Genomic DNA, 27,750 nt, shown 5'->3' on the forward strand with positions numbered 1-27,750 from the left:
TGGAAAAGGTTTCTCCGTTCTCACAGACTCAGTTTCCTTTCATTGCGATCGATGGACGCTTCGATTAAACTTTGTAGCACTGAATCGCAGCTGTAGAAGGAGCGCTATAGCTGCACGGCTGTACAATAAAGCACGCGTGTGCTTGTTCGGCCATTGGGGTGCTGCAGGGTCATGATGACGGGCTATCAGAGAAGGAGGTGCAGATATTCGGGCCTTGCTTCTTGACACTCGTTTGGGGAGACCGGCAGAACGCTTCTGTTTATGGAAGTGGAAAGAGTCGACATGTTGAGACGGGCATGTCAGATATGTGGCAGGAGCGTGCGATAGGAGAGAATAGTGCGCTGTGAGGTATATACCCTGATAAAAAACAAAGCACACAGGCCGTAATGACACTACAGCCTGTGTGTGTTCTGTTTTCTAAGGTTTGACCTAAAGCGAAGGCTGAACTCGTGTGTGTCCGAGATGAACCAGGCCCTGCTCTTCCAGCCACTTCCACCCTCGGTGACCCAGCCTCGTTTCATTTTGCCAGCACACATGTTGCCCTTTGTTCTTCGTGTCACTTTTGTATCAGGTTTCTTGTTATAGATAAAGGTCGTGAGCGTTTCTTTGAACGCAGCTTGGCACAAACAGTCCATCGTCCCAAAAAGCCTCCAGGTCAGCAGCAGGTTCACAGCCAAAATCTTCCCGCTGTAAGGTGACCCTGCTCACCGCTGCACCACCCAACCCCACACCTGATGCTAAAGTCAGACCCCGTGGCTCGGTAAACCACCCGGTTTCATTTAGATGTCCAAACATGTTGGATCCGGGCTCCAGTGTGTGAGCGTCACACGGTCACTGACTCGGTGATGGATCCACGGGATTATAAAAATAACGCCGATGGAAAGGGAGGAGCTGTGGTGGCGATACGCTGCCTGCAGTTTGTTTTTCCTCTCTGCTGTCTCAGTATTTACTTATTAGAAGTGATACACGGAGCGCTTCTCATGAAACGGCGATCAGTTCCTGAGAGCTCGTTTGAATAACGTTGTTTGCAGCTCTTCCTCTGGTTCGCTGCACTGTGAAGTTAGTCTCGTTTCTTTGGCAACAGCTCACCAAATAAAAAGTGCTGGACGGCGTACGTTTTTCTGGCAGATTAAAAACGAATAAAGTTTTGTTGTTTTATGCCACGGATGGTTGTTTTTGTAACAAACCTGCTGTGGTGCTTCACAAGGATTTAAGACTTTCTTCTTCTTCGTTTGAGGTAAAATGAGTAGAGAACAGACGGGCTTGTTCAAACACTGGTGTTCAGCCTCGATTCTGCAGTCGCTCATTCGGACTTCAGCCACTAGACTGATTGTTGACAGGAGAGACGGCGTGATTGGTGTGTGTGTGACCTGTGGGGGAATATCGGCTCGAAGCATAAAGGGTTAGAGAAGATCGGACGTTGGTGTTCGTCAGAGCCCGACTCTCCTCTCCTCCACCTTCTGCTTCCTCACGTCAGCTGTTTTCTGTCTTCCTCTCCACCTCCTGTCTTCCCCCCCTCTGCTCTTTCCGTAGCCTGTGTTGCATTTCCGTGAACGGCGGCGTGGCTTTCGTGCTTCTTGACGACGCCGGTGTCACTCTGGTCCCTCCCAGCAATCAGCGTGTTTTTGTTTACACCCGTTCCCCTCCCTCCAGTCCCTCAGGACAAATATCTTACATCAGATCACTCGAAGCATTTATAGCAGTGCTTTTGGAGCTCAGGACTCCCACCGTGGCCAAATATAGTAAACTGTGTGTGGATGAGTAAGAGCGTGCGTGTCCTGAGTGAGCAGCTCTGGGGTAAAAACCTGTTTGTTATTGTTCCCAGCTCTTTGCCTGTAGACACCGCGGCCAATTAAAGGGGAGGTTTTAAGTGTTATGAGCAGGAAGTGTTGCGTGTGTGGCTGCACGCTATTGGCTGCCCGGCTTTCTCCCGCGTTCTCCCCCGAGGATCGAGCAGCCGGGGCTTTTACGGCCGTGGCCAAATGAAAGGTAAACGTAGCACACCTTTGATCACGCCTCGCGTTTAAACACCTTTACTGGAACTGTGTGCATGCGTAAGGAGGAGGCGGGCAAATGATTCAATGACACAGTGAGGTTTTACGTGTGTTTGTGTTTGGCTTAATGAGAGAGAACCTCTCCAGGATGCTGCCTCCTCGTCTTGTTGTGCCAGCGAAATCATCCCTTCGTCCGTGCCTCCCCCTCCCCTTCCCCACCCAGCCAGCCAGCATGAAAACAAAACAAGGCGCTGTATGAATGAAAGTGGGAGGGGCAGAGTGGCCTAGAAAGGCAGGCAGGCAGAGCGGTAGATAGTGGTGCAGGGCAGGGTGAGACTGGGATGGAGAGGACAGTGGAGTAGGAGGGGATGAGTGAGCGAGCGTGTTTGGCATAGTAGCTAACCCGCGTTAGTGTGAGCAGACACGGTCCTGCTGCAGTGGTGGTGTTTGTGCTGCACATGTGCAAACTGCACGCTGCTTCTGTGAAGAATAACAGACATTTTGTCGTCTCGTGGATTTGATTGAAAAAAATGAGCCTCTGTTTCTGGCTTTGGGTAAACGGATCGAGCCTTTAGCTTCGCCCCCCCCCTCGGCAGCCGGTCTTCCCTGGCGTGTTGGCTTCTTAGCTGCATCTGCTCCTTCCCACCTGTCCCAGCACGGCCAGGGTTAACCCTGGGAGTCTCTCCCCTCCAACATGGAAGAGACCATTCAGTGGGTGCCTCCCCCAGCCAGCTAGCACATTGGCTAAAGCTTAGGGTGGATCCAGAGGGCTGGAGCGATTCCCCGGCATGGATCTGGATCAGCCCTCCCCTTCACCATTATGCGGCGGAGTGGAGGGTGAGGGCGGGGGAGGAGCTGTGCATTCTTCTCGGTTGTGCGCAGCGGCACTTAGTAAAGAAGATGTAGAGGAGCGACCTCCGCATGAACTACCCCAGAGGACGGAGATGGTGTTTTTCCCTGCATTAGTCATTCTCCCTCTCCGGGGTTTTTCCCCCGGCTGCTCCCTTCATTATTGTTCCTTTCTTTAACCTCGTTACCCCACCCCATCCTCACCCCTAGCCACAACCCTGTCTGTCCCCTCCGCTTTTACTCAGGCAGCACAATGGGCCGCCCTCTCGTGCAAAAGGAGGCATGCTGGGGTGGGAAGGTGGGGGCCCTGGATGTAACCTTGGCAGCAAGAGTTGTCCTCAACAGAGGCTGCATCCCACAAAAGCTGCAAACATTGCCCCCCTGGCACCTTTTTAGGCTGTTCATCAGCGTGACACCTGAATAATGTTTCCCCTTCAGTTCTTCGCTGCTAGAAGAGCGATCGCAGCTCGGCTCACGCGATCAATTCAGACATCGCACACGCTATACAAGCACACGTCACGTGGGTTAACGGACACGGAGCCCTCATCCTCCAGACTAAAGCAGGACAGAGGAACATGAAAATGAGCTGAACCCGCCGGGGACACGGTGAGATGACCGAAGGGCTCGTCCGGTCGAGACGTGTTTTACTGAACAGGCTCTGAATTAAGGGGAACTCTCTGAAACAGTGTTTGTAACATTTTTACCACCTTCTCTAACACCTGCTGAACTTTCAGGCTTAAAACACTGATCAGTTCAATCTTCTTTTATTGCCAATATTTTACTATGAAGACCAACTTCCAGCCTTCAGTTATCACTTCTCCACTGCACAGCTGAGGGCAGTTTATTGGCGCTGTGGGCGCCGATGATAAAAAGGTTGGTGGTCGGTGTAACGTGAGATCTAATGAGTCTGTGGTCAGAGACTACTACAGTCAGCGGGTCAGACCGGACTGCTAATCTGATCACAGCTGACTCTTAGGCTCTTTCCCAATAGGTCCAAAAACTCTGGCGTGAGCCCGTGTCACATAGTGTTCAGCCTTTCAGCAATTAAGCCGGTTTCCTTGGCAACGTGGGCTGCTGCTGACCCTCGGGCGTAAACTGCTCAGGTGAAGTCGTACAGTTTTCCAGCCTGAGCTGGTTTGATTTGTGCAGTCATGTGTCCATGAAGTACGTAAAGCGCATACTTACTAATAACATGTTAGTCAGTTCAGTCCACGTCACATACAAACACACACCCCCTCTGCTCCTTCAACCCCTCCCAGTATCCCAGTATCCACTTGCAGTGAACACTGGGATGTGCGTGCCTGAAGAGCAGACGAGCCTTTGTAGCTTCTCTCAGGTATGAGATGACAAAGTCAGTGGTGCAAATACCAGCGAGCGAACAAGGAAGTCCTCGTGTTTTGGGTTTTTTGACCTTTGTGTGGAGGTCAGACGTTTTCCATCTTGTGTTCTTCCTCATGGCTGCGCACGCTCCCGTTTTCTCTTTGAGCGACCGCAGCAATAACAAAAGGCCAACTACATACACACCTGTTTATAGTTCACGTGTGGATATAAACACCCAAAATGCACGCGGTTCACTCGCTGCTCTCAGATCAGTGCGAACCACAGCTTGGTGGCCATTTCGCTGTGATGTTTGGTGAGCTGTGAGATGCTAAAAGGAGCAGCAGTGAGCAGCTGTCAGCGCAGCCTTGTGTTTGAGCTCGTCACAGAAGCTGTCCGAACGGTGACGCCGGCGGGGGAAGCGGGATAAAACGCGTATGAGGAGAATATGTATGAGCTCACATTTAACCGCCTCTTCCTCCTTTCTGCTCGTCTCCTTTAGTGTGCGTGGACAACTGTAAGCACAGTGCCTGCACCCCCCAGGGCCAGTGCTGCCACGACCAGTGCCTGGGCAGCTGCTCTGAGCCGGGTAACGCCAGCAGCTGCGTGGCCTGCAGGAACCTCCAGCACGGGAACGCCTGCGTAGAGAAATGTCCTCCTGGATACTATATCTTCAGAGGGTGGCGCTGTGTCAGCTTTGCTTTCTGTCAGGTTGGTAATAATTGCAGTTAATCACCAGTTCATTAATAAACTCGTGTAATTACATTTCCCCCCCACTTGTTGTACTTGTTCATATACTCAGGACCTCCACAACCAGTGTAAGCAGACTCGGAAACAAAACCAGGACCGGGACTCGGGCTGCCATGAATACGTCATCCACAGCGGAGCCTGTATCCCAGAGTGCCCTTCCGGATATTCCAGTATAAATTCCACTACGTACGTCTGGCTGACACACAAACGCACGCACAAACCTCGCTGATGGTAGCTGTCGTCACATGGTTGTAAATGTCATCCCACCACCACTCTGTGGTCACCGAACACATTTGCACAGAAGGGAACTTTACATTTGTTTGTTACACTCGATAAGTTATGTAGCGATGCAGGTAAGTCCCCGTCTGCTCCAGCTTCTCCTCCTGTTGCCTCTTAATGTCTTCTGCTCAGGTGTTCAACAAATCTGAAATGGGACAAAGAGCATAAATACAGCAAAGCACACGCAGGCATGGGGCAACCTGTATGTGATTGTTGGCCCCGCTTTGTGCAGTCCTTAGTAACCGTGCGTTACTGTTTCACTGGAAACCTGAGCAGGATGAGTCACAAACTCAGCAGCACATCAAATAAAGAAAAGGCAATATTTGCAGGAGAAGTTACCACGCAGCGCTGAAGACACAGTTTCCATTTAGGCATTAGCTACATGATTTCATATGCAAATTAGTCCTCTGATCTCAGCCGCTGCAAATACGTCCCCGGTTTGTTTTCACGGCCTCCGTCACATTTTGTTCTCGGTGATTACTCAGCTGCATCGGCGAAGGCACAACGCTGTCCAGAGAAGTTTATAAAACTTTTAGTACGGAGATTATGTGTTTTTAATTTGCTTAAATGAGGTTTTATTTTGCGTGCAAAAAACACTTGAGAGTTTTGATTCGTCTGGAAACCACATATGAGGGTCCTGTGCTCCCAGTGATGTTTAAACAGTCTGTGCTGGTGAGCGCGTCTCCTGCAGTTTTCATGTGAAATTTAGCAAAACACTCTGTGTGCATTTCAGAAAGGGTTTAAGAGTCAGTTTTATTTATTTATTTATATATACATATATAAAAATGTTAATTCACAACAACTCTCCCTTAAGACTCTTTATTTTGGAAGATAAAGACCCTAAAAAATGAAAAGTAACCACACAGCAGTGCCACGGTCATATACAGCCAGGAGACCAAGTTCAATACAGGAGCAGAAAATTAAAGTCAGAGTAATGAGGAATATCACAAACTAACCACCTCCTATGACCACTTTTAATAAATGTATAGAAATACATGTAGCTGTACATAATTGTATGTCTTTAACGTGAATTTCAGTTTTGACTGCGTCCCACCTGCAGTACCTCCGTGGCTCACCATGGGGCCGCAGCCCACACTTTGGTAATCACGGCGCTAAAAGCAAACTCTCGACGATATTGGGGAGCGTTTAAAAAAACCCCAACCCTATGAACAGGAAGAAGAAATCTCGGGTAGATCCAGGCTCGGGGAGCGGCGGCCATCGCTGTGACCGACGTTAGAAATCTGGAGCCTCAGCTCAGTCGTCTCTGTTAACCAGATATACTGAAGTCAGACAGGCGAAGAGTCAAAGTCGAAACACCGGTTACAGTTTTCCACAGTGCACGTGTAACCTCGTCTTATTGATGTCTTAAATGTGACAAGAGCTTTTAATAAACAGACGTCCAACCTGTTTACCTCACAGCATATTCAGCTTTCTACTTGTAGTAAAGGGGGTGAAGGAGAGAAGAACATCCTGTCTCGTAGCTGTTGCTAAACACGGAGGACGTGCGTTTGTTTCGAAGAAAGCGTGTGTTTACATGCTTCCAGTGCACACACATACAGCCGAGGCAGCGAGGGCAACACGTTTGTCTCAGCAGCAGCTCGGAGAAATCCTCCCGCAGTCTGTCTGTGGCCGACGCTATCGATAGAGACGCGTTTCAGACTTAATTATTTCTTTTCTTTGAACACAGCTTGGCACAAACAGTCCATCGTCCTTATTTACTTCTTGATTGCAAAAAGGGTCGTCACCTAGCGTGAAGAAGAAGTGGAGTGAAGTTTGCAGACAGATGGTTAGGACTGTTGAGAAAGACTAAAAGTGGCGAGTGTGACAGGAAAAGCAGCGTTGGCTCTAACAGCAGCAGGTTGTGCGCTGCAGCCACAGGTGGCTGAATGATTGATGGTGTTTGTGTTTTTCTGGCGTACCTGCGTTTGTGCGCGTGCGTTTATTGTTTATATATTTGCACGTGCGCAAACACACGTTAGTGTTTATACGTGCAGAAGGTTCTGGCTCATTACCAGCAAAGTGTACAGACGGGTTACTTTTTCCAGGTGCAGACATGATGTTACAGAGAAGACGGAGTCATATTGTGTGTTTATTAGATAAACAATACCAACGAAGGCGTTTTAAAGCTTTTAGTACAAACAGCAGAAAAGGTAACAGCATTTAATCGTCACGCGCTTTAGAGAGAAATGCATCTCGCCAGCCTGCGGGGAATATCGCGTGCTTAGACGCAAAAGAGCATCGCTGTAAATCTCAGTCACACACCCCGAGGCCGAACGGCAGCCTTTATGCGCGCATGTTGTTGTTTTTTGTGCGTCCTTGCACATCGATGCGTAATCCTGGGCAATACTTTCAGGCATGTCAAGAATGCCTTGGTTGTTATGTGCCAATGAACTACACAAAATGGAAATATTGGTTGGTCGCCAGGTGACGTCCACGGCCTGAAACGAGGCTCGATGTCCACGTCGTCATTGGGAATCTGTTGATTTTTGCGACATTACAGCCTGTTTTGGTTATAACGAGAACATGTGTCATCATCTGGCAGCAGCTCCACCCAGACAGACACGAGCACGCCCCGTCCGCCACTGCTTTCACACCCACGCCGTCCAACGTGAGCATGGCCCACCCATCGGTTTGCATCATGTTTTTGCTGGGACTCTTAACAGACTGCTGAGTAGGAGACCCTGCCTCCCTTTGGTGCCTCCAGCATTGTGCATATGTGCATGTGTGCATGTGCAGCGCTGTTAGCACGCATCTAAAACAACAACGACATGAGAGGTGTTAGATATGATGGAAGCTGCCCTGTACTTCATTTTTCCAGGTAGATATTAGAATAGAATAGAATTCAACTTTATTGTCATTGCACACGTCACAGGTACAAGGCAACGAAATGCAGTTTGCATCCATCCAGAAGTGCAGAATTAAGTAGAATTAAAAATTATCGTATTGTACAGAATGATTATTTACACAGAATTATACAGCAGTGCAGGTAAGTGAGATATGTGGATGGTTCAGTGCATGTTATTATACTGTGTATTATGTTATATTAAGATAATGTGAAGAAACGCTTCATAACTGCATCTTCATCCTCCTCTGCCAGTCTAAAAAGAGTTTCCTCTTTCCTGGATGTGACAGCAGTACCGCTGTGTGTGCACGTACGCTCGCTCCAAACCAAAGCCTCTGTTCTCGACGGTTCGGGGAGTCCGAGTCACAGAGTTCAGCCGGACGGATCAACGCTGTCCCTTTAAGAGCTCCGGTCGGACGCCGCCTGTCTGCCTGTGTGTCTGTGTTTTTCACTACAACGACCCAAAACATTCTGTCTACGCTGCAACTAGAGCGTTACTTCTGAGGAGCTGAATATACAATTTTCCATGTGGGAGAAAGAGACACAAAATATGCTTGGAGCTTTTCTTAAAAGTCACTGTTGTTCTGCAGAATTCATTACAGTGTATTTCCACTCACTCACAAGTCACAGAGAATGATTCGTCCACTGAGTGCGAGAAATGAGGAGCTTGATAAGGTGGAAACCACGAGGAGCCGAGCGTGGAGCTGTCAGCGTAGATGGCAAAAGCAGTACCTGTGGGGTGTTTCGTGCCACTGTGACTGTGGTAAATGGGGTCTTCATCGCAGCCTGGCTGTCTGGGAGGGGTGGGGGGCTTATTTTGGATAACTGCGTGTATGTGCGTTTGTGTTTCCTGCACAGAGGGAATATAATAGGAGCTGCACAGAATTAAAGCAGGGTGAGCTTATGAATAGCAGTACAACAGCTTCCTTTGTTGGCTGCTTCCTGGGCACAGGGGCTCCTTTAAAGACGTCCCCGGGGCCTGAGTTTGGTGATCGGTATCTTTTCTAATGATCCAGAGCAATCCCCTGCCCCGGCTGACATGCACTCTACCTTTTTTAAGCAAACGTGAAAAACATTATAACTGAACATCCTCGATTCCCTCAAAATAGGAAATGGGGAAGTATACATGGAGGCTTCCTTGCCCTTCAGCCAGTGTGCAGCGTGTATGGCTAAAGCAGGTGGGTGGGGACATCGAGGGTGGAAATGAAAGCTGGATTCTGCTCATTTGAGAGTGCATCAAAAAAATAAACAGTGCTCATTTGTGAATGGAGCAGCATGTACCAGACTACTCGCTGCACATGCCAGGCCTTTTGTGAATGATTTTCTTGAAGGGCGCTATCAAGGCCTCATCGCCGCGTGCGTGCGTGTGCATATGATTACGTGCAAAAGCACGTTTGCAGTGGGAGGACATCGCTCTGAGAGCTGCAGCTGGCGCGCGAGTCTTGTTTCTTTTCTCTGTGATATTTTTTGCACTAAAACTAGCGGCAGAACATTAATCCTGTTAAATAAACCATTTTATTTTAGAGGTTATTAAATCATTTGAGAGAATTATAGAGATTCACATAAGTGCAGCAGCTTATTGAGCGCATGTTTGATGGTTTCTTGTTTGATTCACCACCGTCACTTCCATTAAAAACAGATATATATGATTATATAAAGTATGCCCCACCAATACACCGATATACCGGTTGGAGGTCAATACTGATATTGACAGATTTTAACCATTTCGTCATCAATCCACATTTCCGTTTTAGCCTTTAACGTGGACGTCTGTGGGGATTGACTCATTCTTGGAGCCAGCCTCAAGTGGACATGAGAGGAACTGCAGTTTTAGACACTTGAATGTTGGCTCGTGTTTGTTTTCTAATTTCCTTTGGACAAAGGGAGAAGAACCAGCAGCTATAACAGAGCAGATGGATGTCTGCCCATGTAGAAAGTCTGAATAGACCTCAGAAAAACTCCGCTGAACAGATTCGTCCTTGTTGTTTAAAACTGCGATGTCATCCCCGGCTCCGACCCACGGCGCTCCGCTATGTCACCGAGCATTCCTGCCTCATTCCAATTCTGATAACTGCACGCAGAAACATTTGAGGCATTTTCTGTGTGTTTCGCTCAGAAAACAGTTTTGTTTGCTTTAACCGAAGGCGTTTCTCTGCAGCGTCCACGTTGTCTCCAGAAGTCCTGACTTTCAGCTAGTCGTGGCTCGCACACAAAGCTCGTTCATTAGGATTTTGATGTTGTGTGTTTCTCTGTGTAGGCTGACTTGCTCACGGTGTGCGGGCTTGTGTCCTAAAGAGTGTGTGGGAAACAAGACCATCGACTCGGTAACGTCGGCCCAGGCTTTGAGGGGGTGCACCATTCTTAAAGGCAACATGATCATCAAGATTCGAGGAGGCAGTGAGTACCACTTCCTGTTTCTCTCTCCGTGTCGCCTTCTTGTCCATTACTTGGGTTTCTTGACTTTCCCCCCTTTGTTAAAACTTTTTGAGCCTTTATCTGTATGTACCTGACCTCTGTCTGCTCTCATCAGCTGGTAGCTGTTTATGTGATGAACTGTCGTCTTTATAGATAACATAGCAGCCGAATTGGAGGCGAGTTTGGGTCAGATTGAAGAGATCACAGGCTACCTGACCATCCGCAGAGCTTACGCCCTGGTCTCCCTCTCATTCCTCCGCAAACTGCGTGTCATCAGGGGGGAGCAGCTCGAGGCAGAGTAAGTCTCCTCCCCTCTCTTCTCGTCTCCTCCCCTCTCTTCTCGTCTCCTCTCCTCTTGTCTCCTCCCCTCTCCTCTCGTCTCCTCTCCTCTTGTCTCCTCCCCTCTCCTCTCGTCTCCTCTCCTCTCGTCTCCTCTCCTCTCGTCTCCTCTCCTCTCCTCTTGTCTCCTCTCCTCTTGTCTCCTCTCCTCTCGTCTCGTCTCTTCTCGTCTCTTCTCGTCTCCTCTCGTCTCCTCTCGTCTCCTCTTGTCTCCTCTCCTCTCTTCTCGTCTCCTCTCCTCTCTTCTCGTCTCCTCTCCTCTCTTCTCGTCTCCTCTCCTCTTGTCTCCTCCCCTCTCCTCTCGTCTCCTCTCCTCTCCTCTCGTCTCCTCTCCTCTCCTCTCGTCTCCTCTCCTCTCTTCTCGTCTCCTCTCCTCTTGTCTCCTCCCCTCTCGTCTCCTCCCCTCTCCTCTCCTCTTGTCTCCTCTCCTCTTGTGTCCTCTCGTCTCCTCTCCTCTCGTCTCTTCTCGTCTCCTCTCTTCTCGTCTCCTCTCGTCTCCTCTCGTCTCGTCTCGTCTCTTCTCGTCTCCTCTCTTCTCGTCTCCTCTCCTCTCCTCTCGTCTCCTCTTGTCTCCTCTCCTCTCTTCTCGTCTCCTCTCCTCTTGTCTCCTCCCCTCTCCTCTCGTCTCCTCTCCTCTTGTCTCCTCTCCTCTTGTGTCCTCTTGTCTCCTCTCCTCTTGTGTCCTCTCGTCTCCTCTCCTCTTGTCTCCTCTCATTTCCTCTCGTCTCCTCTCCTCTCTTCTCGTCTCCTCTCCTCTTGTCTCCTCCCCTCTCCTCTCCTCCCCTCTCCTCTCGTCTCCTCCCCTCTCCTCTCGTCTCCTCTCTTCTCGTCTCCTCTCTTCTCGTCTCCTCTCTTCTCGTCTCCTCTCCTCTCGTCTCCTCTCCTCTCTTCTCGTCTCCTCTCCTCTCCTCTCCTCCCCTCTCCTCTCCTCTCGTCTCCTCCCCTCTCCTCTCGTCTCCTCCCCTCTCCTCTCGTCTCCTCTCCTCTCCTCTTGTCTCCTCTCCTCTCCTCTTGTCTCCTCTCCTCTTGTCTCCTCTCCTCTTGTCTCCTCTCGTCTCCTCTCCTCTCGTCTCTTCTCGTCTCCTCTCGTCTCGTCTCCTCTCTTCTCGTCTCCTCTCTTCTCGTCTCCTCTCTTCTCGTCTCCTCTCCTCTCCTCTCGTCTCCTCTTGTCTCCTCTCTTCTCGTCTCCTCTCCTCGTCTCCTCTCCTCTTGTGTCCTCTCGTCTCCTCTCCTCTTGTCTCCTCTCATTTCCTCTCGTCTCCTCTCCTCTCTTCTCGTCTCCTCTCCTCTTGTCTCCTCCCCTCTCCTCTTGTCTCCTCCCCTCTCCTCTCGTCTCCTCTCCTCTCCTCTTGTCTCCTCTCCTCTTGTCTCCTCTCCTCTTGTGTCCTCTCGTCTCCTCTCCTCTCGTCTCGTCTCTTCTCGTCTCTTCTCGTCTCCTCTCTTCTCGTCTCCTCTCCTCTCGTCTCCTCTCCTCTCCTCTCGTCTCCTCTTGTCTCCTCTCCTCTCCTCTTGTCTCCTCTCCTCTTGTGTCCTCTCGTCTCCTCTCGTCTCGTCTCGTCTCGTCTCTTCTCGTCTCCTCCCCTCTCCTCTCGTCTCCTCCCCTCTCCTCTCGTCTCCTCTCCTCTCCTCTTGTCTCCTCTCCTCTTGTGTCCTCTCTTCTCGTCTCCTCTCCTCTCCTCTCGTCTCCTCTTGTCTCCTCTCCTCTCTTCTCGTCTCCTCTCCTCTTGTCCCCTCCCCCCTCCTCTCGTCTCCTCGCTGTGAGTGATTGATTTTTCTGATGTCCGATCTCTTTCAGGGCCTATGCCTTCTATGCGCTGGACAACCAGAACCTCCGTGAGCTTTGGGATTGGTCCAAGCACAACCTAACCATCCTGCGTGGTCGCACATTCTTCCACTACAACTCTAAGCTTTGCATGTCTGAAATCCGAAAGATGGAGACGGTGACTGGAACCCGGGATCGAAACCAAAAGAACGACATCGCTTTACGCAACAACGGGGAGCAAGCTTCCTGTAAGAGCACCAGAATACGGGACTGCCTTGTTTTTGGGATTGCTCTGACCAAAAACTAACGTGAACGTGATTATTGTGTTTGGTCCTTTAGGTGAGACGAAGCTGCTGAACTTCACTTTGATAAAGACCAAGTCGAATATGATTATACTGAGGTGGGAGCCATTCTGGCCAGCAGACTTTAGGGACCTGCTGGGATTCATGGTTCTCTACAAAGAGGCGTAAGTAAATCATTGCTTCGTGTACAGACGAGGACACACAAAAGCCAACACTTTACTCTTCAGTCTGTCTGACACACGGATGCCTAACAATGTTGGGACGTTTTCGTTCCATGTGCAACAGGCCGTATAAGAACGTCACCGAGTTTGATGGACAGGACGCCTGCGGCTCTAACAGCTGGGTGATTGCCGATGTCGATCCGCCGCCTCGTTCCACGGAGGGAAAGAAGGCAGACGACCCGGGGTACCTGATCCGACCGTTGAAGCCCTGGACCCAGTACGCCATCATGGTCAAAACGCAGCTGTCTGCGTCTGATGAGCACCAAGTCCACGGAGCCAAGACCGAGATCATCTACGTTCAGACGGATGCTTCCAGTGAGTAACGCCATGAACACCGACGTTTGTGTTTGATGGATACTTCAATGACTGTAGAACATCTGACGTTTTCTAAGTGATTGTGTAAAACTACTCTGGACTTCTGTTGGGGGGCTTTTTGTAAACACTCCAACTGTTGTTAATTGTTTTATATGATGGGATGTATTAAGAAGCCATTTGGGCTTAAACTGAAACAACTTTGGGACCTTGCTCACGTTTGGATGAACCTTCCTTGATGAGGGGGGGTGTTGCCCTCATACTACTGTCAGCACTCATTTCTTTATATTTTGTTTCCAAGTTGCTCGACTTTATTGTAACTTTTTAAAGTGCTCTTGAGCAGGCTCTCTGAAAGTTTTCCTTTTTGTTTGTGCAGTGTTTGTCCCTGATCATTTTTATTTGTTTAAACCTCTTAACACTGACCATGAACCAGGAATCATTGGAACATAAAAGGAACCAAACTTGAGGGATGAACCAGACGGCTTAGCAAAGAGCCGCTTTTCAGTTGTGCCTGTAGACACTCTGTTACCTGCAGCAAAAACACATTTCTTTAGTTGAATCTGTAAAAAAAGCCAAACATAAGCCGCCTGACAGGCAGAAAATAATCTGTGTGAACCTCAAACTGATTCCAAAAGAGCTATTAGCCAAAAGCTTCACGGCATGCAGCTTATCCTTTAAAAAAGTGAGGAAAATAGAAGAACAAAGGAGAAGGAAGACAAACTGTTTACTGCACATGAGCAGCATCTAAAAGTCAAGAAACAGGACAATAATCTGGGAAGGCTGCGACGCAGGAAGATGCATCTGTCCCTTCAGCTGATCCATCTGGTCTCAGTGGAGGGTGGACTGCACTGTGCTGAGGAATAAACGTGTTTAAACAAATATCGACTTTTAAGCTCGTTAGAATTGTGCAAACTGTTATGTTTGGTGTTTCCATGGATGTTTGCATATTTAATAAATCGTTGGACCTATTTTATTTTCCAAACAAGGTAAAAAGAAGAAGGATGGAATGGTGCCTCTAGACTCTAGTCTGATGGAGCTAAAGTCCTTTTGATGCACTTACATTTTGTTCTCTGTCCCCGTCAGAACCCTCTGTTCCTCTGGACCCCATCTCCTCCTCCAACTCCTCCTCTCAGATCATCCTGAAGTGGAAACCGCCCACCAGTCCCAATGGCAACATCACCCACTACCGGGTGGTCTGTCGAAAGCAGGCGGAGGACAGCGACCTGTACAAATTCGACTACTGCTTACAAGGTTACAGTTTAAATGGTTCGCCCTCTTCAGTCATTTGAGGGGCTTTCCCTGACTGCTGTGTTTTCCCGTCCAGGAATGAAAGTGCCGTCTCGCATCCCGACCCACCTGGACAGCGAGGATGAGCACAAGTGGAACCAAACAGATGAGCCCACCTCGGGCGGCAGGTGCTGCGCCTGCCCCAAGACGGACAGCCAGCTAAAGAAGGAGCAGGAGGAGATAGAGTACCGCAAGACCTTCGAGAACTACCTGCACAACGAAGTCTTTGAGAGCAGGTACGAGAGCAGGTTCATTCCCAGCATCTGAACATGCGACGATGCCTTGGCTGCATCGTTTACCCACATGCTAAATGAAAACTTAAATAGAGACGCACCCCAGCACCTAAATTAAAGGTTTAATTCGTGTTCCTGGAGCCGCTTAATGCCCTCGAGTTTTGCAGAAATGTAACAAATTCTTTTGGTGTGAGTTCAGCTTCACACCGAGCGAAGCACCAAAAGGAGCTTCTTGTCTCGTTTGTTTCTCTTCGTGACCGGAGTTAAACCAGATCACTCAGCCTTGGTGTGAGTCTCTGTGCCAATTCTGTGTCCTCCACCACTGTGTGTGGTTTTTATAGACACTTGTTTTTGTGCTGGTCACCCACCGTCGGGGGCTTGCAGCGGGAGGTGCAGTGTCTGGGCCCTGGTGCCCCTACCTTGTTCTCGGACACACAAACACCCACAGTCTCTGCCTCTGCTTCCCTGGGGGGGTGATTACTGTGCCCATTATCATTCATGCCGGTCAGGAGCGCAGTCATGCAGACTGCCATTTGGAGACACGCACACACACAGCCGTGCGCACATCAGCCTCATTTTGAATTCCTGCTTCTGAGCTGGCCAAGGTCAGCTCCATACAGTGCAGGACACCAGAAGCGGCTCACGCTTTTCTTATTTTGTCACGCAAACGGACACGAGCTCCCGTTTTTTTCTGCTTTCACTCGGTCCTAAATGCAGCACTCGGGTTCGTCTCTTCAACAGTTCATACGCAGCCTGTTAGCTGGGATGGTGGCTCGCACTCAGATTCATCTGGATGGCCTGGCACCACCTAGTGGTGAGAGTCAGTATGTCTCCTAGGATGGTGTTTGTGCATAAATGTCATGAAGTTAGACACACAGGAAAGGTTAGTGCGAGCAGAGGTCTGGTTTGCTTCCACAAAACACCATCTGTCATCTGCAAACACTTGATGCACATGAAACTTGACGACTTTGCAGGTCCGCGCTCTGTCACTCACTCATATCCTATTCTAACTTTTACTTCTGCAGACCATCCCGGCGGCGCCGCTCGGTGGGAGTTGCTAATGCCACCCAGCCTCCTCTCTTCCTTACTACAGTTCCCAATCTGCAGTTGGATTCAGGCACAATCGCCCCCGATGGCGAGGATCAAGAGGAATCCAAGGTATCGAGCGTTTTATGTTTACCACATCTTTTCCCTTCACTTTATTTCGAGTTGCAGTCGAAGTTCAATCTCTTTTCCTTTCTGCTCAGGTGGAACAAAAGGTGTTCTCAAAGGAGTCGACGGTCATCTCCAACCTGCAACACTTTACCAGTTATAAGATAGAGATCATAGCCTGCAACGATCCGACAGATCCCAAACGCTGCAGCATGGCTACTTATATCAGTGCCCGAACTATGCCTGAGGGTAAGAACGGGCACACGCGTGTGCAAATAGGCTGCTGGTGCACCGAATATCAGATTCTGGAGATAAAATCGGCTGCGCCTCACTGTGAAGTGCTTTTCTCTGTCTGACACCTGCAGAGAAAGCAGACGACATCCCAGAGCCCGTGACCCACGAGATTGTGCAAGGCGAGCCTCCCTATGTGTTGATTAAGTGGAATCCACCCATCAACCCTAATGGGCTCATCATCCTGTACGAGGTCTTCTACAAAAAGGTCGGAGACTCAGAGGTCAGTATGAACCACTGGCAAACCTTAGAGAGCGCTGGGCCTGGAAAATGTTAGTGGGAGGACTCGGGGTCCTTTGTTTTTCAAAACCAAAGGGCACAGAGGTGATGTGGGAAAACAGCCAGCAGAAATGATCCCGATTCGCTCTGCTGGAAGGACATGCACAGAAGGAAAAGTAGACGCAGGTGAGAAGACAAGGAGTGATCTGGGTAGACTCCAGGGAGGCGAGGCAGGCCGGGAAGGAAAGGCTTCCTGTAAACACCCCAATTTGTGTCTGTTCATTATAGAAGGGGACAAGGAAATATTTGTTTACAGCCTCCTGGTGCTGCGTGTCGACGCTGTCGGACGCGTTCGTTTGTGGATGAAATTCTGGGAACGTTTGCGTGCATAAGGTCTCGTCTGTGACGGCGCGTCCAAGTCTTGTTGTTTACTTGCTCTAAATGTGTGAATTCATCTCTCATTACTATTCATTGCTGCACCGCCTGACCCCAGGAGCCAGTAGCAGATCTGTTACCATAGTGACAGAGGCAGGATGGAAGACTAGTATGCAGTGGCAGCGATGGACTCGTCTCACGCGACATCTCGCTGCGCTGAAAAACCGCCCGTGGCCCAGACCGATGTGGATTCATTTAAAATGATGTTTGGGGCGCGTTGGAGGCTCACATCGATGACAACGCTGAGAATGTTACAACACAGTTATGAAGGCTGGATGCATTTATCACTGCAGCGATCACTTCCTGCTGCTTTCAGTGGAACGGACTTCAACTGCGACAGTGCAGTCGCGCATCAGCCAACTTTAAGCGTCCTTAACACAGAGTCAAACGAGCCCAGCTTTTCACTTCTATCGAAGGGCTACAGGCCAATTTTTAGATTACAGTCTTATGTGTTTTTGCACATGTCAGCTCTTCTCACTTCAGCACAACATTCAGGTTTGCACCAAATCACAGCAGCACTCCCCTCGAGGCCCTTTATACTGCAAACCAACGAGCCCAACAAACAGCAGCAAGAACGTTTAAGCGTTGGCCCTTCAAAATAAGAGACACGAGCTCGAGCAGGTCATTCTGTGAGGTGAAGGTTTGCTTCACAGCAGCATGAGAAGACGGGGTGGAGTGTGGGCTGTCCACCCAGTCAGGGGTTAAGAGTAATTGGCTCAGCAAAAATACTTTGGTCACTTTTGATTGGGTGGGAATAGAGCAGCGAGTGAGCATCATGCGTGTGCTGCGTCCTGCACGCTCTACCCTGGCACCTGAGTATTTGAAGTAATGTAAACACATCTGAACTGTAGTATTTCCTGCTGTGCCACATGTGTGTAAAAGTAACCTGGAAATATCCGGACCTGTTTGTCCTGAAAGTCTCTTCCGTTATTTATTTAAGCAAACTTTTAGAATAACATGGGTTTTCTCTCTTTTCCTTTTGGGCCCAGGTTCACACGACCTGTGTGTCACGGCCGGCCTATCAGAAGCTCGGTGGCACCAAGCTTTCCCTTGTTCAGCCTGGAAACTACAGCGTGAGGGTTCGCGCCACCTCGCTGGCAGGAAACGGCTCCTTTACTGAGATGATTTACTTCTTCATGCCCAACCGTAAGACTCTAAGAGTCGGACTTCTGAACTTAACAGAAAAGTGGAAGATGTGCCAAATTTACTGTCTCGTGACCGCTCTGTTATCTGTTGCAGCTGATCAAGGTTTGATTTGGATTGTCATGGGTCCCGTCATCTGCTTCATCCTGCTGCTACTCGCGGGAGGTGGAGCGTTTGTGTACTTCAAAAAAAGGTTAGTCTTTAACCAGCAGGCTGCCCATTACAGCCATAAACTCCAGTGACTCTTAGTGACTCTGTGTGGTCGTGTTACAGGCAAACCGAAGGCCCCTTAGGAGATCTCATCACCTCTCCAAACCCCGAGTACTTCAGCGCTGGTGACAGTAAGAATGAAATAGTTGTTTTTTCCGTCATACGATGATTTGTTCCCTCAGTTCGCTCTGTCAAAACGGTCATTTGCACCTGTGTTGTGTAGTGTACGTTCCTGATGAGTGGGAGGTGCCCCGGGAGAAGATCGCACTGCTCAGAGAGCTCGGTCAGGGCTCCTTCGGCATGGTGTACGAAGGAGTCGCCAAAGACATCGTCAAAGGCGATCCGGAGACGCGCGTGGCCGTCAAGACGGTCAACGAATCGGCCAGCCTGCGAGAGAGGATCGAGTTCCTCAACGAAGCCTCCGTCATGAAGGCTTTCAGCTGTCACCACGTGGTATGACTCTTTAAACCGTTAAACCCTCAGACAGCGTCACGGCACGCCGAGAGGACACCGGAATAGCTGCTCGTCAATTACACTAAATTACAGCTTTCCCGTCGTCTCGCTGAAAGCGGCGGCACACGTCTGACTCACAGTCGTGTCTTGTTTTGCCGGCGCTGCCGTGTTCACGCACAGTTTGACTCTACAAACAAATGTTGTAACTGTTACTGTGGACCTACAGAGCCGGCTGATCACTAGTTTAACTGCCAAAGGTTAAAACGTCAGCTGTAAAAATCAGATTGAGGTGTAGCTTTATCATTTCTAGTCATTAAATTGAAATTTTGGCTACAAAGTCTACTGCTAGAGTTGAGCGCGCCGTTTTAACACGATGAATTGTTTGCAGGTGCGTCTGCTCGGCGTGGTGTCCAAAGGTCAGCCCACCCTGGTAGTGATGGAGCTGATGACCCACGGGGACCTGAAAAGCTACCTGCGGAGTCTCAGGCCAGACTCTGAGGTATGTAGTCCTGATTAGTGTGCTCCCACCTATTTACACACTCTGGTATGTAAGCCCCGCCCCCAAACATCACTCATGTGGTTTAATACCTGTATTATTTACATATGGATGCACTCCCTGAAGCCTGTTTGCTGAAAATTAAGCAAACTAGGGCTCTACAAACTCTGGGTTTTTCCACCTGTGTATAGCGAGTCACTCAGACCGATGGGCCCATGCACCAGCAGTGTTGATGATTTGGGACGTGCAGTAAAGCCTACAGCCATTTGGTTCGCCTAATGGTTGTTCATAAAATTTCAGGTGAAAAGAAGTTGCACGTGTTATGATTTTAGCTAAGATTCCTCTGCTAAGGCTCAGTAATGAAGATGGTGATCAGTAAACGATAGACTCACCTGCTCCTGCTCCAAGTAACCTGAACAGTACACGGACTGGTTCTTATGTAGTGCTTTTCTACTCTTTTATACAACATGCCTCAGTCGCCCATTCATACAGGATCTTTTTTCTAAGCTAAAGTGTGTTCTAGCTAACATTCACACGCCGATGGATCGGAGAGTATCCCAGAGATATTGGGCATGCAGACTGGGAATCGAGCCACCAACCTTCCAGTTGGCAGTAGGGATGGGTATGGTTTAGGCTACCTCCTGAGCTCCAGCCACCCCACCTTTGCACTCCACCAATCCTACGAACATCTTTGAGTTTAACTAAAATGCCAGACAGTAGCTGTGGTATTGGGGCAGAATATGGATCGCTGTCTTCATTTCCCCTCCACGGGTAGATGATCCAAGTAGTCGTGCAGTAACATTTAGCTCGCCAGCGTAGCGAGTCGGTCACGTGACTGAAAACTACGCCCGAGTATTTCAGCAGATGTCCAGCACAGCGTTACCTGCGGGAAGCTGTGAGTGGGTCTAACCTGTTTGTGGTTTGTAGAACAACCCGTCTGGTTCCCCACCGCCGACTCTGAAAGACATGCTCCAGATGGCTGCAGAAATCGCCGACGGCATGGCCTACCTCAACGCTAAAAAGTTTGTCCACAGAGACCTCGCAGCCAGGAACTGCATGGTGGCGGAGGACTTCACCGTCAAGATCGGAGGTACCAGAACGTGTTTGGTGTTGTCGATACCGCCGCGTAGTTGGAGGTGTTGTCTTAACCTTTGTCTCCGTCGCTCTTCCTCTCAGACTTTGGTATGACACGAGACATCTATGAGACGGACTACTACCGTAAAGGAGGGAAGGGCCTGCTTCCTGTCCGGTGGATGGCACCCGAGTCCCTGAAGGACGGAGTCTTCACCGCCCACTCTGACTGCTGGTGAGTCACAGCTCACACAGTGGCCTACCGTACAGCCGCACGTCATTCGGCCTGATCTCGTTTGTTTGTGCGTTTGTACATCTGCAGGTCGTTCGGTGTTGTGCTGTGGGAGATCAGCACGCTGGCCGAGCAGCCTTACCAGGGTTTGTCCAACGAGCAGGTGCTGAAGTTCGTCATGGAAGGAGGATTCCTGGATCGACCGGAGAACTGCCCTGAGAGGATGTGAGTAGATGCGGAGCTGGGAAAACTGCCATCCACGTTACACAAGACTAAATTGGCCTTTCTTCATCCCTCTTCCCAGGCACAGCCTCATGCAGATGTGCTGGCAGTACAATCCCAAGATGCGTCCGACGTTCCTCGAGATCATCGAGATGCTGCGGGACGACCTGGACCCGTCTTTCCAGGAGGTCTCCTTCTTCTACAGTGATGAAAACAAAGTCCCCGAGACGGAGGAGTTTGACCTAGACCTGGACAACATGGAAAGCATCCCCCTGGACCCTTCTTCTTACTCCCAGAGAGAGGAGAGCTTATCCAGGGACAGCGGGCCCTCGGTGGCCCTGAGGGGGAACTATGAGGAGCACGTCCCCTACACACACATGAACGGTGGCAAGAAAAATGGAAGAATTTTATCATTGCCCAGATCCAGCCCTTCCTAACACTTCCCGTTTCCTCAAAGAACTCTTTGAAGCTTTCCCTTTTCCCCTTTCCGATCTATTTTTCTGTCTCCTTCGTGTTCCTCTCATCATTTTCGATGATGGTGATTTTCTTATTCTTCAGAGAAGCCCTTCAAAAAACAAAAAAAGAGACACAAATCTCAGGACTTTTTATTTTCTTCCCCGTGGCTCCAGAACACAGGCAAGATGATGCAAACGTGGTGTAAGACATCAGACCAGAAAACCATCGCTCGTCACTAACGCTGCGTTTCCACGACTCCTTGTGATGGAAACGGGGAAAAAACAGAAAACTGTGAACACAACAAACCTTAGACAACCAAGAAGGCTGCTCGTGCTCGACCTCCTCGAGACTCGCCCCTCCTCCTCTCCCACCGATCCGCATTTCCACGATTCTGTGCTTTTTTATTTTATTTCCCTCTTTTTACTCAGATAGTGGCCTTTGTGTACGTGGCCTGTAAACAAAGTGTCTACACTACTTGTCCTTTTTGAACAATGACTTAATCAGTGGGATGACTTGCAAAGACTTGATGGTAGAACAAACATCTATTCCTAGAGGAATGTTTTTGTTGTTTGTTTGTTTGTTTTGCTTCTGCAGAATTCCAAACGACAGATTCGTCGGGTGTTTGGTGACAACTTTTAATTTATTTGCTTCAAACGTTTCTTTTTGTGTCCTCAAGGCTGAAGGATATTTAAACAGTTAAGAATTGGACAAAAAGAGTCCCTCAGACTGACCAATAACTGCTGCTTTCATATATTTTAGTGGGTATAGAATTATATGAGTATATATAATACACATATATATGGAATATTGGTATTTCCCTACCAATATATTTTATATATATATAAAATAGATGGCATTGTAAATAGTTTGTAATATTTTCCATCAGGAGCTTTGCTTGTTCTTTGTTTCGTCGGGTTTATTATTCACATTTTTTACTTCCTTATTTTTATCGCCCCAGAAATCGCTCCAACCTACCGGCAGTGCTCTCCGTGTCTTAGGCCTCCCGCCTCCCTCTTAGTCTTTGTCTGGATGGGAAACCTGGAAATGCTGTAAGCTGACTGCATTTCTTTCCTCTCAAAGTGCACAATAGTTCAAGACTTCACTACAGCTTTGAAAATAAACTAAAAACAAAACAACCAAAAAGAGAGAGAAAGAAGCTTTATGAGGCGTTTGTAGGTCGGCGTGCCCGGGTGCGCCGTCTCTCGTGTCTTCGGTGGCGTTGAGGCTCCCACGTGTTTGTTCCTGCGGTTTTCATTTTTTTATTTATTTTTGTGGTTTCTCCGGTTTGCCCGTCTGTGTCAGCCGTTGGCGAGGTTAGACGGCGCGGTGCTGCTCGGAGTAAAGGCGGAGCATGAACTGACAGCAGCGGTTGGGTAGGGGGGGGGCGTTCTGCGTTAGATGGAGGGGGTTATCAGAGTCACGCGTTGCCCCTCCACCCGTGCTTGGTCTCCCTGAGGCGTCCTGTTTGCTGCTGATGTTCAAGATTAGCCTGGTGGAAAATTCCAGGTTTTGTGGTCGAAGCCTGAAGGAGACATACGGACAGTTCCACCTGCAGACGGAGGGGGGGGCAGTCTCCCTGTATTTTTGAGAGAGCACAGGGAGGGGGGGCTGCCAGTTGGTTGCTAATCCCATTATTCTCCCTGCTATCACTGCAGACTGTGTGCAGCAGCTGTTTCACTCAGGTCTGACATTCCAGTTGAGTTGGAGCTCCTCGTTCCCTCGAGCCTTTCCTGCCTGTTGGCAGAGCTCACACTATCACACAGGGACAGACGTTCGCTTTTTGATTTTCCTCCTTAATAGATGACTTCAACACATACGGTGGCAGACAGATTTTTCTGAACATTCACACAAGCAGAAACTTGTCAAATTGCTCCTGATGATGATTCAAAAACATTCCTGTCCACTGATCCAGAGTTCAAAACAAGTCAAGTGTCCTTACGGCTGACCTTTCACTGACCCGCCTTCATCCAGAGCCCAAAGGTCACCGGTGTTTCGCAGCGGGCCAGCCCGCGGCCGCTCTTCTGTGGTCCTCAGGCATCAGCCGATAGTCAGCGGATCTTCTTCTCCCCCTGAACACACAGAGCAGTGCGGGTGCCAAACTGAACAGACTCACAGCCAAAGCGTTGCTCTCTCACCAAGAACCCAGAGAGTCGAGTCAGAGACCGCCGGGAAGCTGCCTCCAGATATTTACCAGTGCCTTCTCAAACCCTGAGCCTCTTCCAGGCTAAATCTATTGGCTGTAGTTCAACACACACACAGACGACTCACTGCTTTCTCATATTTTTTGGAGGCGGTGTTTCTGCTGCAGACACCGTCGATCACACCGAGCGCGGATCGGCCCGAGTCTGCGCCGTGGCCACTAAAAGGGGGCCGGAAATGATGGAGTTGTTTTTAGTTCATCATACTGAGGAGTGAAAGCCGCGGGCCGGTGGTAGTTTGTTTGGAAAGATAAAAGCAGACTAACATCAGCTGCGTGTGCGTCGTGAAATATTCCAACTGCATCACGATCCGATCGCGCAGCCAAAAGCCGCTCAGAGTCGGCACGTCGCGTGTTCCTGCAAGTCGCGTGTTCCTGCAAGTCGCGTGTTCCTGCACATCTGCAGCTCTGAACATTTTCTTATGATCATCATCCTGTGAACAAGAACACCGTCAGCATGTTTAGAGCCGCTGAGGGTGGAGTAAGTGCTGCCGGCTGGTCAGCTGTAGAGATGGAGTCGGCGGTGGTGAGCGGCAGGAGTGCTCGTTAGTTAATTAGTTAGTGATGATTGTCGTCTGTGTGTTTGGCCGGAGTCTACCTCAGTGCACACGGAGGAATCGGTCTGCGGAGCCTGAGTCATGGATGGGTTCCCAGGTTGCCGTCTTGCGTCCGTGGCGTGCTCTTATAGACTCTCACATCTTATGTTCAAGCCCGCGCGTCGCGTTTTTAAGAGCACTCATCGCCCCTCTCCTCTGCACGTTTCATGAACATTTCTTCACACAAAGCTTCCCACGGTCACTGGAAGCAGCACCGTAGCTTTACTGGTCCCCTTCTCCGCGCTCACCGGGCCTCTGGGCTGTGCGCAAAGCGGCTCTGATATCAGAGAACGTGACACTGACAAGAAAAACCAATAATATCGTGACTCTGTTCATATCTGTGATTGCCTTCACGCAGCCAAGGCTGACCGAGCTCAGCCGTGGACCTCACGCTGCTTTATCTTCTTCGGCACGTCGAACTGTCTCCGTGCGGTCGAAACAGTCGCTGTGTTCACATCTCGAGTCTCCTCCTGTTGTACTTTTGTTTCTCTGTTCTGATTTCATTCTGTGCGTATGCTTTTGCTTTTTCTACTGTGAATGTCGAGTGATGACCTGTATTTCCTGTCAATGCCGTGGATTGGGTCTGTCGTGGCAGGACGCAGACGCCCGGGCTGCTTACAGGAGGACTTTAACCCCCACCCCCTCCTCCGCCTCTGAAAGGGACTCGGACCATCCTGTGTGCCATAACAACTATTAACTGAAATCTCGATTGTAACTTTTTCGTCTCAGGGAGGCGGCCCGATGCTTACGGTTGGAGAGTAAAGAGGAGGAGGAGGAAGAGCTACCTACCTACCTTTCATCTGCTCTGACTGAAGCGCAAGTTCTCAGCATCCTTGCAAAAAGGCGACAAAAACCTAAACACTCTTCTCATAAATCAGTTTTTCCCAGCCTGTGAAATCAGTCAGGACCGCTCCACTCACACGTGATCTGGTGTGGCCTGCCCTCTAGTGGTCGGATGGGAGCGTTGCGCGTCAGGGGCTGCAAGGACAAACGGCTTCCCCGCTCCTGCGCCAACCCACAGTGCCTAAAGCTCCGTCTGACCCCCTCCTGAGCAGAACTGCCCCTGACAGTCCACCAATCACAAAAGAGGATTTTCCCGCCTCCGAACACGAAATGAAAATCACATAAATTTTGTTCTTGGCGAAACGATTCTGCTTTTTTTGTTGTTTTAGGAAATCATTGTTTTTCTTTTTAACCTTCCCTCCACGCGGAGAGAAAATAACAGCTGAACTTGTGTCTCTGCTCTGCTAAGCTCTGGCTTGCTTTGTGCATGAAGATGAAACATCTGTACCAGCAGATAATTTGATGCTTTTTTTTTTTTTTTTGATAGCCCAAAGTCACGCAAACAAGTGAGCGCACAAACATTGAAAAGTGCGTTCGTTTGCTGCACGATTTGTATGTTTGTCATTTTCGTTTTGAATGAACCCAATAATAAGCTCTTACGTGTAAATAGCAGCAGATCTTCTCGTCCCTGGAAACAAAACGAGAGCGCTTCACTTTTAGGGAAGTTTGGCTTTGTTTTGCTGAACTCTGGTTGGACAGAGCATGCTAGTAACGCAGCACAGGGTGAGAACAAAGCATTGTATGTATTATTGTTTTGTTTTAAAGAGAAAAGTATTACGTTTTAGAGATGTTGATATCTATTTTTTTTCTAGCCAAAGTAGGGAGGCCGAATACGACGACCTTTTCTGACTGTAAACTTTTACTACTCTTGTACATTTTGAATTTAACATTGTTATCAATGTGTATATAACTTTTTCTAAATTTAAAAAGGTTCTTTTTGTTTTTTCATGAAGCAGCCCACTACACAGAGAAGTCTGTTATTGCGCGGCTGCAGTCTCACAGCTTCACGAGTACGCGGCCTGAAATGTTCCGCACGCCGACCCCGCTCTTAGTCCGATGCATGTCCTGAATGTTGGCCCGAGAGGTCGTGCAATTTCGGCCCGCCCCCGCCTCCACCCGGCCCCGGCGGCATGCCACCCTGTCACCCGTAAAGCCTTTCTCACGTCACACACGCTTCACCTGTCGCAGGTGTTTTAGTGTGAAAATGTTTCCAAGTAACTTGTTTGTTGTTGTTGTTTCTTTGTGAGTGTGGACAAACTGGAAAAGACCACTGTGCGTTATTTTGAAGAAGAAAACAAAAAAACACAAGCGAGAAAATCCTGAATAAGCTAAAGAGAAAACGTGTTATTGGAGAGGCGTGTCCTCCGCCAGGCTCTCAGCTGCAGAGCTGGAAGGCTGTCACAGGAGTCGTGCATGTTTTGGTGAATTCCCTCACGGAGAGGTGAAGCGGAGCTATTAGTCACTTATTTTTATATGAGCTGTTACGGGGTGAGTTAAGCTAAAGTTTCCCAAAAAATGACTTCAGTGTGTGTGCATGCAATCCCTGTGACTTTTTTCTACTCTTGGCTCTTTGTGATGTCATAGAGAGCGGCTAGTGTTGTTTCAGGCAGTGGATAAAGTAACTGGTTGGACCAACCCTGAGATTTGGATAAACAAAGGACTCATTCAAAGCGACTGTAGCGTAGCAGGTCCTCTCTAAACATAAAGATTAGAAAGAGCGAGCGTGACTCTGATTAACCAATGAACACATCACCTGGATGGTTTAGTCCACAGAAGACCAGCAACAACAGTTTCTCACATTTACTGGTGTGTGTGTGTGTGTGTGTGTGTGTGTGTGTGTGTGTGTGTGTGTGTGTGTGTGTGTGCGTGTGTGTGTGTGCGTGTGTGTGTGTGTGCGTGTGTGGACTAAACAGATTAGTTATAATGTGTCTAATATTGAACTGTAGGATTTTAAGGTGTTTTATCCTGTATGGAAGCTTGTTTCTGCCACTGGAGCAAAAAAAATTGAGTATCTCGGAATTTCAGCTCGACAGTTTAGTTTAGTTTAGGTTAGTTTAGGTTTTTCAATTTACTTCTGCATAAGTCTAAAAATGTGACTTATGCAGAAGTAAATTGAAATGTTGTCTGATGGGCTTTATTCGTCTTCGATTGGTGGAAACGAGCTTGGTAGCTTCGCTCAGAGCCACACTCGCCGTGTTCTCCAGTGTCGGACTTTGTGCTAAGCTAGCTGCCTCTGTGCTACAGCTTGGTGTTCCCCCATAACATGAACAAGCTTTATACGAGCGTAAAGGCTGAACCTCTCCTATGAATGACTTCCAGTCCTGTGTGTCGCAGCCCTTTGTCAGGTGACAGACATGAGGACGAGCTTGTGAGAGTCACCCGCCGGTCCAGTGGTCTGCTCCAGTTTACACACCAGTGTGCGATGCTCGGTCCGAGTGTGTCGTCGTCCTCGGTTGAGATCTTCACGAGCGCTCTCTTCGTCCTCCTGTTACTTCACGTTTCCTCTCTCCTCGTGCACATAGGTGGTCCCCAGAATGCTCTGTGTTGTCTTGCAGGATACCTCTTTGTTAATGTCATTTTATTGGCGATGAATATGCTGATGTATTCTTTTTGGGATATGTTGTGTATATGTTATGTTGAAATGTCGGCGTGTACGCATACAGCAGGTGTATATGTGTGTATGTGCAGTGCAAAAACAAAAAAAGGACGCCTCGCCCCAAAACCCGCAAGAGATTGCTTCATCCCTGACACTGGATCCAGATGTGCCATTATCTTTATGTACCACAAAATATCGACTACACAGTCTCACACACACACACACACATGCATATT

At 49.0% G+C, this 27,750-nt stretch overlaps 1 protein-coding gene across 3 annotated transcripts in view; it reads left to right on the forward strand.

Moving 5' to 3' along the window:
• Positions 1 to 26,810, forward strand: part of insrb (insulin receptor b) — a 72,920-nt gene extending 46,110 nt beyond the window's left edge. For all 3 annotated transcript variants that reach the window (XM_080878385.1, XM_080878387.1, XM_080878386.1), the window contains 21 exons: positions 4,663 to 4,871; positions 4,963 to 5,096; positions 10,289 to 10,428; positions 10,600 to 10,744; positions 12,581 to 12,795; positions 12,887 to 13,013; positions 13,135 to 13,385; positions 14,466 to 14,633; positions 14,707 to 14,905; positions 15,928 to 16,060; positions 16,150 to 16,303; positions 16,420 to 16,568; positions 17,989 to 18,145; positions 18,239 to 18,335; positions 18,416 to 18,483; positions 18,576 to 18,805; positions 19,194 to 19,304; positions 20,229 to 20,391; positions 20,478 to 20,607; positions 20,695 to 20,829; positions 20,909 to 26,810. In XM_080878385.1, the coding sequence (XP_080734511.1) occupies positions 4,663 to 4,871; positions 4,963 to 5,096; positions 10,289 to 10,428; positions 10,600 to 10,744; positions 12,581 to 12,795; positions 12,887 to 13,013; positions 13,135 to 13,385; positions 14,466 to 14,633; positions 14,707 to 14,905; positions 15,928 to 16,060; positions 16,150 to 16,303; positions 16,420 to 16,568; positions 17,989 to 18,145; positions 18,239 to 18,335; positions 18,416 to 18,483; positions 18,576 to 18,805; positions 19,194 to 19,304; positions 20,229 to 20,391; positions 20,478 to 20,607; positions 20,695 to 20,829; positions 20,909 to 21,263 (3,470 nt within the window). In that variant the 3' untranslated portion in view covers positions 21,264 to 26,810. The remainder of the gene's footprint in view (positions 1 to 4,662; positions 4,872 to 4,962; positions 5,097 to 10,288; positions 10,429 to 10,599; positions 10,745 to 12,580; positions 12,796 to 12,886; positions 13,014 to 13,134; positions 13,386 to 14,465; positions 14,634 to 14,706; positions 14,906 to 15,927; positions 16,061 to 16,149; positions 16,304 to 16,419; positions 16,569 to 17,988; positions 18,146 to 18,238; positions 18,336 to 18,415; positions 18,484 to 18,575; positions 18,806 to 19,193; positions 19,305 to 20,228; positions 20,392 to 20,477; positions 20,608 to 20,694; positions 20,830 to 20,908) is intronic.
• The last annotated feature ends 940 nt before the right edge of the window (positions 26,811 to 27,750 follow it).

This window comes from Rhamphochromis sp. 'chilingali' (genome assembly GCF_963969265.1).
Source record: "Rhamphochromis sp. 'chilingali' genome assembly, chromosome: 3".
Lineage (NCBI taxonomy): Eukaryota > Metazoa > Chordata > Actinopteri > Cichliformes > Cichlidae > Rhamphochromis > Rhamphochromis sp. 'chilingali'.